General features: G+C 43.2%; 1 protein-coding gene across 3 annotated transcripts in view; it reads right to left on the reverse strand.

Annotated features, from left to right (window-relative positions):
• Positions 1 to 281: 281 nt before the first annotated feature.
• The window catches only part of DPP8 (dipeptidyl peptidase 8), an 80,385-nt gene continuing 65,251 nt past the window's right edge, over positions 282 to 15,415 (reverse strand). For 2 of the 3 annotated variants that reach the window (XM_069766362.1, XM_069766363.1), the window contains 10 exons: positions 14,411 to 14,570; positions 12,263 to 12,342; positions 11,000 to 11,152; positions 10,385 to 10,520; positions 10,124 to 10,269; positions 9,512 to 9,658; positions 9,247 to 9,399; positions 4,678 to 4,820; positions 3,515 to 3,626; positions 2,315 to 2,583 (listed from right to left, as the gene is read on the reverse strand). In XM_069766362.1, coding sequence (XP_069622463.1) covers positions 2,461 to 2,583; positions 3,515 to 3,626; positions 4,678 to 4,820; positions 9,247 to 9,399; positions 9,512 to 9,658; positions 10,124 to 10,269; positions 10,385 to 10,520; positions 11,000 to 11,152; positions 12,263 to 12,342; positions 14,411 to 14,570 — 1,353 coding nt within the window. In that variant the 3' untranslated portion in view covers positions 2,315 to 2,460. Of the gene's footprint in view, positions 2,584 to 3,514; positions 3,627 to 4,677; positions 4,821 to 9,246; positions 9,400 to 9,511; positions 9,659 to 10,123; positions 10,270 to 10,384; positions 10,521 to 10,999; positions 11,153 to 12,262; positions 12,343 to 14,410; positions 14,571 to 15,415 lie in introns of all 3 variants that reach the window. The other variant, XM_069766361.1, reaches the window with a different exon arrangement.

Genomic DNA, 15,415 nt, shown 5'->3' on the forward strand with positions numbered 1-15,415 from the left:
TTTTTTTTTTTTTGGGTCAAGACCGATTACAAAAAGCACATGCATGGCATTAAAGAAAAACGGATACAGATAAAGCTCCAAAGTTCAATTAAATTATGGGTCTGGGTGTTGTCTTACAAAAACGGACAAAACAAAGTTGAGAAAAACAGATGTTCAAATGCTAAAGCTACCATAGGGCTATCAATACAAATCACATGATATATAAGCCACAGCATGTTCCACATGGCACTCTTGGACGCTCCTCAAAATAAAAAAGGAAATGACCAAAAGACACAGACAAGTGGTTTCCCTCTTTTTTAAAGACTATATCATCTCTAGTTTCCAAACATAGCAGAATATGGCACCTTTAAAAGAGACTTTGTGAGAAGAGAGCATACTGAATTAATGACAGTGACATGATGAGATTAATAGCTCAAGACTTAACAATTAAAATAAAAATTCATATAATTACAAGTTTAGTTTAAAACACTTGACACTCTAGAAATTTGTACAGGGTCACTGAAAAGGAGGGAGACAGATTTGTCCCGCTTGGGCTGAATGGTAAATCTAAGCTATGCAGTAGTCCCCTGCATATCAAACCACCACACTTTTAAGGCAGGGGATAATGTAAGGCAGACGTCAGCCCCCATAATTCCTATAACTATAGGTGCTTAGTAATAATTCATTGTACATCTGTCAGTATTCTTAATCAGAATAGTAAAAGTCAGAATTAATTCTTCCAAATTATTACTGATGACACAGAGGTGCTGCCAAATCAGTGGGAAATCCTCCTAACCCCCTATATTCCTGACTATATGGGGAATGTGGAGTCAGGTGCTGGGCCAAAAAGGAGTACAAGATCACAGCCCTGTCTGCTGTTCTGTACAATGAGTTAGCAACCCGAATCTCACCAGGTTTGCCGGTTAGATGACGGCCATATGATTAAGGGGGATACATACTATAGCAAGTCAACTGTTACTACTTCAATTGGGTTCATGACGGCCTTTGAAAGAAAGAAAAATATATATATATATATAATATATATAGTACAACGCTATCCACGTTGGGTTTCCTATAGGAAAATTGAAAAGGAAACCGTTATACATCATGCGGAGAGAGGACAAGATGACACATTGTGAGGTATCAGAGCAGCCAGCATTGCTTTACAGCCAATATGGGAAAGTAGCATGTTCCACCCACTGCAATCCTTAAAACCATCATCAACATTAGAGGTTTTGGTAAGATGCATCAAGCCACTGCATTTCCAAACTGAGAAAAAAAAAATGTTCAAGTAGTTAAAGTAGCACCTTTTGCTTTTTTTGTTTTGTTTACATGGTATAAAGTGCTGTACAAGATCTCCATGGGGTAGAAACTGGGCAATTTACACTGCATGATGGTCCTGCAAAAGAAGAGCTATACACTGCATGATGGTCCTGCAAAAGAAGAGCTACACTGATAACAGCACATTTAATTACATCTTTCCGCTAATGTGGAGTTAAATAATTACAGTCATGAGATTCTTTAAAATTTTGGGAGAAGTCTTATTTTCCTCAGATAAGACTGCACTGTAAAACATGGAGGTGTATTGTGATCTGGAAATGGACAGGGGAGTAAATGATAAAAAAAAAAATTAAAAATTAATAATACTACTTCTAGCTTTTTGCAAACGCATATAAAGCAATTGGTAATTGACCATAAAGGTCATAACCAGAAGAGGAGTGGATAGAGAGGAATAGAAGAAAGGCACTCCAAATATAAAGGGATGTGTTGCTCAAACACAGAGCAGCTTTCACAATGGGAATAAAGTAAAAATTGAAATTTACGCCTTTCTAGTGCCCATTCGCACCCAATGCAGGAGGATGCTTATAGATTAGATGCATCCAGGCACAGTCCTGCTTGGGATATCCTGGATCAGGCATTAAAGCATGGTGATGGGACAAAATTGAGCCAAAAGGTGGTGCAAGAAATCAAACCTAAAGAGACTTTGGGCATGTGATGTCGTATCAGGGACTATATGCAAAGCAAATAAATAGTTTTCCAAACTACTGCATTCGACGTTCGCAGATTGTAGCTCGCAGGTGCTAAACTTGCGGTAAATCTGAAGCAAAGATATTGTAATCTGATCGATCTGTTACTCCCAGGCAATGTATGGAGTTATTGAAGGTTGTGTGGGTGAGAAGGAAAAAGAAAACCGAGCAAACACTTTCCAAAGTAACAAACCCACATCGTGTAGTGTTCTGCGTCACGAATTTCCCCAATTATGTGAAATGCAGTTAGGAGCTGCGGCTGACATCATTTATCCTCTCTGACTGGTAGTCTGTGGTGTGATATTGTGTAGAAAAGGGATTATGCCTAAGATTCCCTCTCCTCTGACGGTCAGCCTAGAACCAAGCTGTGTATATGGGGTCTACAGGTGCCATTCACCGGCGGTAACAGGGCTGCCGCATTTCATCCCCACCCTGACCACCATTAACACTTTGCTCACAAAGCTTTGGTAACGGCTATGTGAGAGCCCAGATTTTCTTGCAGATAATACAGGAGGTGCAGTTCATAATGTTCTCCCGATTCAGGAACCCGGATACTGTGACGCTCCTGAGGATAGATCTGCAAAGAAGAAATCATGTTACTAGCTCACAATGCATAATGCATGCAATATCATGGCATACAGAAGGTAATAATGGGTAGCAGATAAATGAATTAAAGAAAAAACAAAAACACAGTGACAGGTCCTTTTTAACTCCTTAGTGGCCGAGCCATACATATATACATATATATATAAATAAATATGACCAGTGTTCCCCTATGTAGTAATAACTCTGGAATGCTTCAACATATCCCACTGATTTTGAGACGGTTTTTGGTGACACATTATACTTTATGATAATTGTAAATTTAAGTTGATGTGTTTAGCAAGTTCTCAGTTGTAGCGGACAGCTGCTAACTGCTGGATTGTCACCCATCTGGGGATGCTATTCTCTTATATCAGGTCAGTAAAAAGATGTATTGGTGGTCACTAAGGGGTTAAATGGATCTTTGAGTTCCTCCAATAAACTAGTGCAGCTTTGCAGATTCTGAAACAGTTTTTAGTTTTCTTCTGTGCCACTCTGTTACAAAGTTATGCCCCCCGTAACAATGGTGCAAATCTTCCGTTTACCCAACTGGGCGTACACCACAGAACTTTTGTGGGCGTTTGCTTTTTCTCCACCGACGCTGGCCAATCAAAACACGCCCACCGAAGCTCTGTGGTATACGCCCAGTTGGGTAAAGGGAAAATTTGAATAACGGAACACGAAAAATTAAAAAAAAAAACAAAACATGTTGTAGAAGCGGTGGATCAGCAGCAATTGTAGAAGGTACTCAAAAAAAAAAAAAAAAAAATTACACATATTTTCCTGGATAACCCGTTTAATAGCAGAAGGGCTTTTCCGAGGTTTTATTAAAATGGTCAATGTAAAATTTAAAAACCACATAATTTAGTAATGCAAAGAGCAAGACTGCTGTACCAGACCTTTAGCAAATTTCCAATAGTGCTCACCTGTAGGTCGTACGGTTTCCCGCTGCGCACTAAGAAACTAAGGAGAATGCTTGTATGAGCAAAGTGCACATTCTCATCTAGGAAACCATGCAATAGAAGAAGACGGCTGGGTCTACAGGACAAAGAAAAACAAAAATACAATAAGCCATCTACTATATAATTGTCTAAGGGTCACTTCCGTCTGTCTTTCTGTCACAGATATTTATTGGTCGCGGCCTCTGTCTGTCATGGAAATCCAAGTCGCTGATTGGTCGCGGCAAAACAGCCACGACCAATCAGCGACGGGCACAGTCCGGCGGAAAAATGGCCGCTCCTTACTCCCCGGCGCCAGCTCCATACGCCCCTCCAGTCACCGCTCACACAGGGTTAATGCCGGCGGTAACGGACCGCGTTATGCCGCGGGTAACGCACTCCGTTACCTCTGCTATTACCCTGTGTGTCTCCAACTTTTTACTATTGATGCTGCCTATGCGGCATCAATAGTAAAAAGAACCAATGTTAAAAATAATAAAAAATAAATAAATAAATTATATACTCACCTTCCGCCGCCTTTCCCGCTCCTCGCGACGCTCCGGTAACCGCTCCATGCAAGCGTCAGGTTCCGGTGGCAAGGATGGTATGCGACAAGGACCTGCCATGACGTCACGGTCATGTGACCGCGACCTCATCACAGGTCCTCCGCGAGAAGGACCTGCCATGTCGTTACGGTCATGTGCCCGCGACGTCATCACGGGTCCTGCGCTACCAACCCTGGGACCGGAAGCTGCCGAGTGCACCGCACACAGGCGACATGACTACAAGGGCTCCATCGGAAGGTGAGTATATGTTTATTTTTTAACCTGTGACATACGTGGCTGGGCAATATACTACGTAGCTGGGCAATATACTACATAGCTGGGCAATATACTACGTAGCTGGGCGCTGTATACTACGTGGCTGGGCAATATACTACGTGGACATGCATATTCTAGAATACCCGATGCGTTAGAATCGGGCCACCATCTAGTAATACATAAGAGAAGATCTATAAACACACGTCATGAATTGGTAGGAAAGATGCTATAAACGAGAATAATCTAAAAGCTATACTATTAATCGCAACCAGTAAGTGAACTCCGAGCCACCAGTAACCAAGTTACATGTAAACCTAGTATGAAACTTACTCGGAGGGAAACTTTTCTGCCTGCATTGCTACAGAGCCCAGGTAGTAGCCATGTTCATTTTGGTCTGGATGACCCATGTACCGCTCTGTATATCCTGTATCATAGAAGATCCAAAGTGTTACCGGTGCTCCAGCAATCGCCACCTGGGACAAAGACCAGAATTATTCACCACTCATAAGTAAATTAACTAAATATTCTGCACTCATCACCTAATAGATAAGGATATCCTCACTACTACCACAAAGGAAGGCATGCAGTGATGGGGACGTCTACAGATAAGTCTCAGTGTCGATACGAGGAACCAGTTGGCAGCTACGGCATTATAGCACAGCCGCCTCCTTGTCTGTGCAGATTCTGGAAGCCTCCAGCTCTTCTGCAGATACAGACCTCAGAAGTTCCTGAATCTGCATAGTGAGGGGGCGATATGATGGCATTTATTTATTATGCTTGCTTATATCGCAGCAACATATTCTCCACGCTTTACAGACATCATCACTGTCCCCACTGGAGTTTACAATCTAAATTAGGTTTTCCCAACACATCAGCACAGTTCAATACATTTCCCAATTTGTCTGTAAAGTGGAAAACGCCTTTAAAGGGAACCAGTCACCTCATTTTGCTGCTATAAAATGCGGCCACTGCCTTTCGGGGCTTATCTACAGCATTCTGTAATGCTGTACATAAGCCCCCGGTCTAACCTGAAAGAGAAGAAAAACAAGTGTTATTATACTCACCCGGGGGCAGTTCGGTCCTATGGGTGTCGCAGGTCCAGAGTCCGGCGCCTCCCATCTTCATGCGATATCATCCTGCTCGCTTCGTGCCGCGCTCCTGCACAGGCGTACTGATCTGCCCTGTTGAGGGCAGAGCAAAGTACTGCAGTGCGCAGGGCCTTTGACCTTTTCCGGCGCCTGCGCACTGCAGTACTTTGCACTCAACAGGGCAGATCAAGTACGCCTGCGCAGGAGCCGCAGCAGGAAGCAAAGAAGAGGAAGTCATTGCATGAAGATGGGAGGCACCGGACCCGGGACCTGCAACATCTATAGGACCGGACCGCCCCCCGGGTGAGTAGATCACTTGTTTTTCTGCTCTTTCAGGTCGGACCGGGGGCTTATGTACAGCATTACAGAATGCTGTATATAGGCCCCGAAAGGCAGTGGCCGCATCTTATAGCAGCAAAACAAGGTGGCAGATTCCCTTTAAGGAATACCATTATTTATTCCAACATATAAACAGTAAGGCCTCTTTCACAATTCCATCTTTCAGCTCCCGTCGAAATCCGTAGATTTTTGAAAAACAGAATCCAGCTAATTTTTCTGCTGGATCCATTTTTTCCCCATAGACTTGTATTAGCGACGGATTGTGACGGATGGCTATCCGTTTCAAACGTCATGCACTGGATCCGTCGGAAAATCGCTGTCCGTCGGGCAGAGAAATCGTTCTGAGGAACATTTTTTCTGCACGTCGGAAAATCGCTCAGTGACGGGTTCTGCTCTGTCAGTCGTTGGCTATAATGGAAGCTTATGGGCGAAGGATCCGCCACTGACTGTCAAAAGCAGGAATCCAGCGACGGGACCACTACGTCGTCAGAGGTCATTGCACTCAAGGAATTACTGGGAACTCTAGCTGCCGGGAGCATCGGTAACGCTGTGCGGGACGCCGGAAGGTGAGAATATTGCAATTTTTATTTTTTTCATTATTTTTAACCTGGGTTTTGTTGTGTATGCGTTTTCGCAGCGGAAAACCACCGTGAAGAAGCATATACAACAGGTGAACATCGCCTCGATGGGTCCGTCAGAAAAACTGGCCCAGTGCACCCGTTTTTTTACAATCTGCACAGGATTTGGCGTTTCAACATTTTGACGGATCCTGTGCAGATAGTAAAAACGGAAGAGTGAAAGAGGCCTAAGAAGCAAGCTCTCCTTTGTGGTGGCAGCAGGCAAACAGAGCTTTATCATTCACATGGGACTTATATGCTTTGACAAAAATGCAAGAACTGACAGTAGATGAAATTAAGACTTTTCTCAAACACTTGCTATTAGCAGAGTTGCCGATTTCTCGCAGTGTTGCAGTGAAGCAGCTTTCCAGTGAGCTCAAAATGTGTTGAGACTGGGATGTACCAGGTGTGAAAGGGGCTGGGGCGGTCCTATACAGCATTTCAATGGTACATAGAGCTTCAAGATTTAGGGTGGACTCAATTTGCATGTTTTGTCAAGTCACTGGTCTATTGAATACAAAGGGAAAACTCATTTCCCCAATTACCAATTTTTTTCATAACTTTTCTTTAACAGATTCACAAAAATAGTGAATTGTATCACAAATGCATCTCAATGAGCCAGTGAGACACAAATCAGGTGAAAATGTTCCTCCCCTTCAGCCAAGAGTCTGAACTTTACTTGATATTAAATGGACTATTGCCATTTATCAAATATATGGTAAGATGTCTTGAGTATTCTGCAGACCAACTAGAGGAAGAGGACATAGCAGTTTATAAAGGGCAGTGGCACACTGCCAATGGCGGCAGACCACACAACCACTATGGGGCCAGTGAGTCGGGCGTCGGAACAGCCCCAGCATCATACTTTCAACTGTATTGGCATCCTGGATGCCGATACAGCTGAAAACAATGATGAGAGAGGGAGCAGTCAGCTGTCGCTACCTTAGCATCATTCCCCTCGGTGTCTGAGAACTGTGTCGGCGCGAAGGCACGATGTCACTGGAGTGTGCCCACTGCACCGAGCAGTGAAGAGGGCTCAGAAGACAGGCTGGAGAGACCGGAGCAGCTGGGGAACAGAGGTATTTATTATTAATATGGGGCCATCACACTGAATGGAGGGCTATGTGGGAGCCATCATACTGTATGGAGGGCTATGGTTGTGTTGGGGTCATCATACTGAGTGGAGGGGTGTGAGGGCCATTGTACTGTATGGAGGTCCATTATACTGTGTGGAGGGTTGTGTGTTGATCACTGTTGGGACATCATACTGTGTGGGGGTCACCATATTTTGCCAGCGGCTGATTGAGGGTGGGGGGGGGGGGGAGGGAGAGGGGTACAGTAGGGTTATCATTCATCATGCAGTGTGTGTGGAGGGTACTGTGGAAGCGTAAGAGAAACCGGGCTGGGGGTGCCTTTCTTGTGCCAGGTCTGGAACTGTCGGGGCTGTCTCCTCTGTTGTCCAGGGGGGAAAGTTTAAGCAACCGGACAGATCTTTGAACTGGCTGACAGGGGGCGTGGCTAAGAGTTACCAGGGGCAGCGCAGCGTGCGGGAACAGACAGTTGGCGGGAAGGCGCGGCTATGGAGATAGAGCTCCTGCTTCAGGGACCATTAGCAGCAGAGATGTGCGCCCGTCCCCGAGAGGAACCTACCGCGGAGACTGACTAGAAGCCCGCCGTGTGCAGGTTGGCTCCCAGACATCGAGGTGCCAATCGCTCTATAACGGTCAGTGCTGCGAATGTGCCGCTTGACAGACGTGGACCAGGTACCACTTCCTGAATCCCGATGCATATTCGTCGAGCTTCGCTTAATTTTGACAGGACTGTGGCCTATACCATTGCCGGCCACCGAAGTCTCCTGAGGACCCCACGGGACGTTTCAAAGACTCAACGTTGCCAGCTGGGAAAGGGTCATCGCCTTCTTCAATACCACACCGGATCCACGTCGTGCAGATGGCTGTTGGCGCCATTATCTACTCCAGGACCGTTTGTCAGGAAGATGCCCGATGGATGAGTGACTTCTTTGAGAATGACTTTCTTTGTTATTCCTGCATTGATTTTTCACTAATCAAAACCTTACGTTTTCCCTATTCTGCCCGCATTTTACCTCACATGTTTTATTAAAACCTGTTAACCCTTGATCTGTCTCCTCTCTGTCACTGCATCTGCCAGCATCATACTTTATGGGAGCAATGAATAAAGGCAATCTAGGTGCTTCAAACAGGGATTAAGCTGATTTTGCCACATATATAACTACAGTCAGCATGAAGTGAAGAGACTCGTGTTGTATACACCCTATACACATAGCCGTCAATTAGTGAGACTGACTTGAGCAGACTTCAGTTTCCTTGTCTTAAAGGGCCAGAGCTTTTGTAACTAAATTAATGAGGAAGTGTTTTAATTCTCCTAATTATTTATATTTGAGAAAGTTTTATATTTTATCTTTAACTTTATGAAGCTTCCTAGGAAGTGATAAATAGAAAAGTCAGGAGAGCTGATCGGTCCTCTTCAAAGTGGACTTAAGTAAATAAACTGTATTTCCCACAAAAAATTACAATTCTGAGCACCTATGATATTGCTGTTCAGTGCCTGTAGTTCCCTCTAGAAATGAAAATATGTTATAAAATATATAACTGGGTGTTCACTTTCTTTAAAAAAGAAAAAAAAGTGGAGAATATGGTACCACCATCATCACCAGTTGGACATTGCGAGTGCAAGTTTCCCACTTGACCCCTCCCCAAATAGTTACACCCAGTTGTCATTATCATCCTAAATTTCTAGCAGGAAGTACAATAATAAAACTCAGACAGGAGAACTGACAGCACCTAACTGTCTATGCAGTTTTTAATGTAACTTACTCTGAATATATCAGGTTTCTGGATCAAAGCCATTAGTGAGAGGTAGCCTCCATATGACCAGCCATGGATACCGACGCGGTCAAGGTCTATGAAGCTATGCTTAGCAGCCAGATACTGCAACCCCTCCACCTGATCATCTATCTCCACTTGACCCTGCATAGAAAGGGAAAATACTAATTACACAGGGGCACAGTCGTAGAATGGACGTTTTTGTTTTCTTCATGAAGGTTTACTTCTTTAGTTCTACGTTAATGCCTTTTCTCACCATCTTGTACTTGAATGCTCCTTCAAACTTTAGACCACGGTGACAGGAACCTCGATTGTCGATTACGACAACGACATACCCCAATGACGCAAGGGTATTCAGACGGAAATACTTAACCCCCTTGAATCGATTATTAACAAGCTGAACCTAAGAAGAAAATAGTCTTTTATTGCACATTGACACCGAATGCAGACTGCAAACTAGAGGACTCTGATAAAATAAGAACATGCATCAAAAATGTAAAGCCATTATTGGCTCCTGATACAAATGGTAAAGTAACCAATGGTTAATATCCGATTCTGGACTCCTCTAAGAATCCAGATAGAAGAGCAACAATCTGAGTACAGACACACAGGAACAGGCAGACAGCTACCCACTAGGAGGATGCTGGGAGCCCAGTGGAGGACACCGGGAGCAGAACAGAGTGTTATGTCAGCAAGAATTTACTTTTTTTTTTTTTAAATTTTGGAAGCACTCTGAGCCCATTGATAAAGTATTGAAAAGTAATGGACAAATCCTTAAAGTCGCCAGTCTCAGGGCTCCCCTATGCATTTTTTTTAGCTCGATAGTATACTGTAATTTCTTTTGTTTGAAAAAAAAAAACCTCCTTACCTGTGGACCTCCATAAATAAAAAGGACAGTAGGGTATTTTTTTCCTGGCTGCATCTGATGTGGTCGATACATCATGCCATAAAGAGTAAAACCTGTTCTACTTGGGAAAGAGAAAATTTCTGGGGCTATGTAACCAGGAACTGTCCCTAATGAAGAAAAAACACAATTCTATTTAAAATAGAAAAAAGGACATTAAAACAAATCGTGAATTTCATGGAATGTTTCATGCCACAGACATCAGCATATAACGTGCCACCTCACCTGGTGACTCCAGAAGGGTAGCCCAAAATTCTTTATCCTTTTGTGTTGGATCAGATCCATTGCCTTTCATTTTAAAAAGATGCACGGCGTGTGGAAGGGTCTGGCTACTGTACCGACTAATGAACATATCGCAGTGCTGAGAAGAAGAAGAAGAAAACACAATGTAATAAGATGTTACTCTGAGGTTATGCCACAGCGTGCATAGTCCTGGGCACGTCTGCGGGATTAGATTTCCCCACTTAATCCAATCTTCATTTTAGAATCAGATAGTTACAAAAGGGGCAACAGTAAGCAGGAGGGCGAGAAAAAAAAACAAACAACAAAACTTAAAAACAACACTAAGGGTATGTGCACATTCAGACGCCGAAGCAGAAGACAATTTTTCCCAGGTTTAGTGGTTTCCAGACCATGAAGTGGTTTAAAAAAAAAAATAAATAAATAAGACAACATGTACACTGCAACGTCATTTTGACATTGCTGCACGCTATGCTCACTTTTTGGGGCGTCCATACTGAAATGGAGATTTTGCAGCAATTTTTAAAACCTGACATCACTATACACTAGAAAGGAGGGGCGGGGAAGGGGACAGGAAGGGGACAAGAACAAAACACTCACCTTGCTAACACAACAGGAATGGGAAAAGCCAAGGTCCGTGAGCCGCTTCACCTCTCCTGGAGTTTCATAGTTTGCAACATACAGATGATGTTCTATAGGAGTGTCCTTTGTCGCTTCAAAATAGACTAGTTTATTGACCTCATCTACTCGAATCTGAAGAATTGAGAATTTTTCCATTTATTACACAGCTTTCAAGGCAAAACTTACTACTTTTTTTTTTTTTTTTTTTACATGGCTGTATGCCAAGCTAATGGACAGGACTTTATTTCTCAGACGCCTTAGGTCTGAGAAAACAACACAAGTAACTAAAGCAGAGTAGATATAACAAAATTTCTTAGACTATATTTTAAAGGATTATTTTCCAAGATAGTAAGTTATGAACTTTCCATAGGAAAAGGGGTAACTTTCTGATCTCTGGTAGCCTGAGGCTATGTGCACACGTAGTCTAGGTCCACTGCGTATTTTTCCGCAGCGGATTCCAGCAGATTTGATAAATCCGCAGTGGAAAACCGCTGCAGATTTATTGCGGATTTACCACGGTTTTCCTGCAGTTTCCACTGCGGATTTATAACTGCGGTTTTCCATAAGGGCAGTTGTAAATCCGCTGCGGAAAACGCACAAAAGAAGTGAAATGCTGCGTAATGTAAACCGCTGCGTTTCCGCGCGTTTTTTTCTGCAGCATGTGCACAGCGTTTTTTTTTCCCCATACGTTTACATTGAACTGTAAACGCAGGGGAAAGTGCTGCGGATCCGCAGCTGCAGAAACGCTGTGGATCCGCAGCAAAATCCACATCGTGTGCATATAGCCTGACTGTTAGGACAAAAAAGGGGGTTCTGCAGCGCACCGTCTGAATGGAGCGTGGGGGTTCTGCAGCGCACCGTCTGAATGGAGCGTGGGGGTTCTGCAGCGCACCGTCTGAATGGAGCGTGGGGGTTCTGCAGCGCACCGTCTGAATGGAGCGTAGGTAGAGCTTGTGTACCTCTGCTCTATTCATGGTGTATGGGACTGCCGGAAAGAGCAGAGTGCTGTATTCTGCCATCTCCACCAGTGAACGGAGACCATTAATGGAGCATTGATGTACATGTTCAACCTCCGGTCCAATGAAATGTAGCTCTGAAAAAAACAACTCAGTTTTCAGGATCGTGGGGGAATCCAAGTATGAAAATATACATTTTTAACGAAGCAGAAAAATTAGGAGTACTCACAGCTACAGGAAGATTATTTAATAAAGTAGGCCAACTACAGACTTCTGTATAACTCACAGTGGATCCCTGTCTGCCAAGAACCTCCCACTCTCCACTGGTCACTGCCACCTCTTCCTTTACAGGACAACGGAAATCACCTAAAATGGAGACCAAGCATACAATTCTGTAAAATTAGAAAAGGTATACACAGAATTTGCTTGCGCATATAAAAGGGGCAAGCATTTACATTGGACAGTAATCTTTTCTGATCCCAGACCTCATCTGATGGGGGGTGGGGATTGAGTCATGAGGACCCCCATACATAGCAGATGCTTTAGCAATATTTTTGTATTTTGTGCATCTATGATTTATCTGGAAAAGAGCGGAGGCTGAATTACAAAAGGTGTGTGTTTTCAGTCTCAAGACATTTTCCTGAACATTTTTCCCAAGCATCTTCTAAAACTCCCCAAATACTAAGCCTTATTCACAGATTGCAGTTTAGTTCAGTATTTTAGAGCCAGAGGTGGATGCAAACAAAAGAAATATGAATCATTCGATCATATTTCCCCTCTGCTTAGGATCCACCCCTGGTTTTGGTGTACAAATACTGATGAAACATAATGACCTCATTTGCAACGTACGAGTAATAGGCTTGGATAAACTTAATGCTCAAAATTACATGAGTAATCCCTAACATTTAACTGAGGCGACCTGTGATCTGGGAACAAAAGCAAAGCTTAGCAGTCCTGTTGTCGAGTATTGTTTTACTTAAAAGCCATCACCAGGAAAGGACTTCTTGATAAATTCAGCTTATTGTGTTACGTGTATTTTTAAAACCATTTGTCTATTTTTTTCCGTACCACCATCCTTATTAAAGCAAATAAAATTAGTAATCTTGCAATTTTCACACTGGAAAGGGATTTTTATTTTTAGGGATGCTTCTGATAAGAAAACTTCTGAAAGGCCAGGAAGCAGGATTACAATGACAGGTAACACCTCTATAGACAGCTGATAAAACCGGATCCACCAATTACAATATATGATGCCACAGCTCCCCTTCCCAATGACATTTGCACACACTCAGATGTTTCAATACAAAAAAAAAAAAGGATCTGAGTCTGATCATGGTGGCAATGTACATGTGTTGTTTCCTGAAACATGAAAGATTCTAAAAAGAAGCCCAAATAGCCAGTATGAAAACAGGAAAATGTTACATATTTAATATAGACTGGGCAAAAAAAAAAAAAAAAAAGAAACACATTGCCAAGCATTGTTTAAAAATAAATTTAACACAAAACCCGATTTATTCAACACATCATTTCTGATGATCGCCTCCTTCAATAACATTTCAATGAGGCAACTGCGTGATGTAGTCAAGTTTGTTAGTACATGTAGATGTTATTTGAGGATTTAACCTAATAAATGTTCTCTTTTTCTCATCTTTCAGGATACATCGGGGGCTTATCTACAGCATTCCAGAATGCTGTATATAAGCCCCTGGTGCTGGTGGGCTTAGCTCATCTTTGATTATGGGGGGTGACAGGTTCCCTTTAAAGGGAACCAGTCATCTGATTCGTGCTGCCAAAATCACAGATAGCATGAATCAGACACTTATTGTAGCTGTGCAAGTTTTACTTTGAAATCTACAGTCAGTCCAAGACCGGACCCCAGAGATTTCTTGCCGTCCCCCTAGAAATACTATTCTCATCCTATAAGAGTTCGCATAGGGAGAGACCTGTTGATTACGGGAGCAGGGGCGGCGAGAATCCGCTGGGGACCTGCCTAGGACTAGTCAGAGACACAGTCCCCAGACAATTTTCAATATACAGTGCTGCAATATTGAATCCGCTGTCTGATCCAAGCTGCTCGTGAATCAGGACGACAGGTTCCCTTTAATCTGCAATCAAAATATCAACCAAAGCACGGTTGATGAATTTTGCAAAGAGAGGTGTACAATATATAGTGCATATACTATAGTTGGCAGTTAACGGTTTCTGGTCAGGATTATATTTTTGTTCAGTGCAATCAGAATGAATATATTACTCTGGTTTCTTGGAAACATGTTTACATGGCAACAAAAATCCATACGTCACATGCGTGCTGATGAGGGGAGAAGACATTTAATAGAGATAAAAAAAAAAAAAAAAAAAAGTATATTCAGATTAGAGCTAAACAGATCTGACACATTGATGTCAAGGTGTATATAAAGGGTAGCAAGCAACTCACTGAGCCCTAGAAGATCGGCTCCGGCTTTACCAGTACTGGCAGCTCTCAATATGCTGGTGATCCGGTATAGGTGCCGAAATCCCGTCTTGCACTCCGAGGCAAAAAGGAACTGGATTTCATCGTCTCGTGTTTGGGGGAAAAAGTACAGGATGTCATGAATCTATTAAAAATAGAGAGAGTTATATTAAGGAATGAGACGTGACAAAAATACTAGATCGTTCTGGGTGACCGTTCCGTTACCAGGCCTATGCAAGAGGTTTAGGGTACAACACAGCAAGTATTTCCGGCGTATAAGACGACCCCCAACTTTTCCAGTTAAAATATAAAATCTTCTCAAAAGTCGGGGGTTGTCTTATATGCCGGGTGTCGTCTTATAGGGTGGGTGCGGAGCAATCTGCGGTCGAAGTATATAGTGGGGGGGAGTGGTCCCGATGACGAGGTGAGGGAGCGCCTCACCAGGAAGGTGTAAGTGAAGCAAACTGTCAGCGTCTGGGATGCCAGGGGTATGCAAATAAGAGAGAGCGGTGCGGTGCCTAGAAAAACACTCCTCTTTCACTAATCTGGCTCACCCTTGTATCCCATTATCTCCTTCTCTGCCTCTGCTTTACTTACACATTCCCGGTGAGATGCCCCCTCTCCTTGTCATTGGGGTCGCTCCCCCCACAATACGCGGCGACCGCAGATTACTCCGCACCTGCCCTATAAGACAACACCTGGCGTATAAGACGATATCCGACTTTTGAGAAGATTTTCAAGGGTTAAAAAGTAGTCTTATACACCAGAAAATACAGTAATAAAGACTGATGCTAACAGGGCACACAGGAAGGGCTTGCCATTTAGACTACCAAATAAATTGCTTGGAGAAATAGGCTTCCTCTCTGGTCTGTAAGACCATGTTATCAGACACGAAGTCAAAAATCTATCATATATACTGCCTGAGGCTTCTTTCACACTAGCGTCGGGCCGAGGTTACCGACGCTAGTGTTGTAAGCGCCGCACAACGGG

The sequence above is a fragment of the Ranitomeya imitator genome, chromosome 4, assembly GCF_032444005.1.
Source record: "Ranitomeya imitator isolate aRanImi1 chromosome 4, aRanImi1.pri, whole genome shotgun sequence".
Lineage (NCBI taxonomy): Eukaryota > Metazoa > Chordata > Amphibia > Anura > Dendrobatidae > Ranitomeya > Ranitomeya imitator.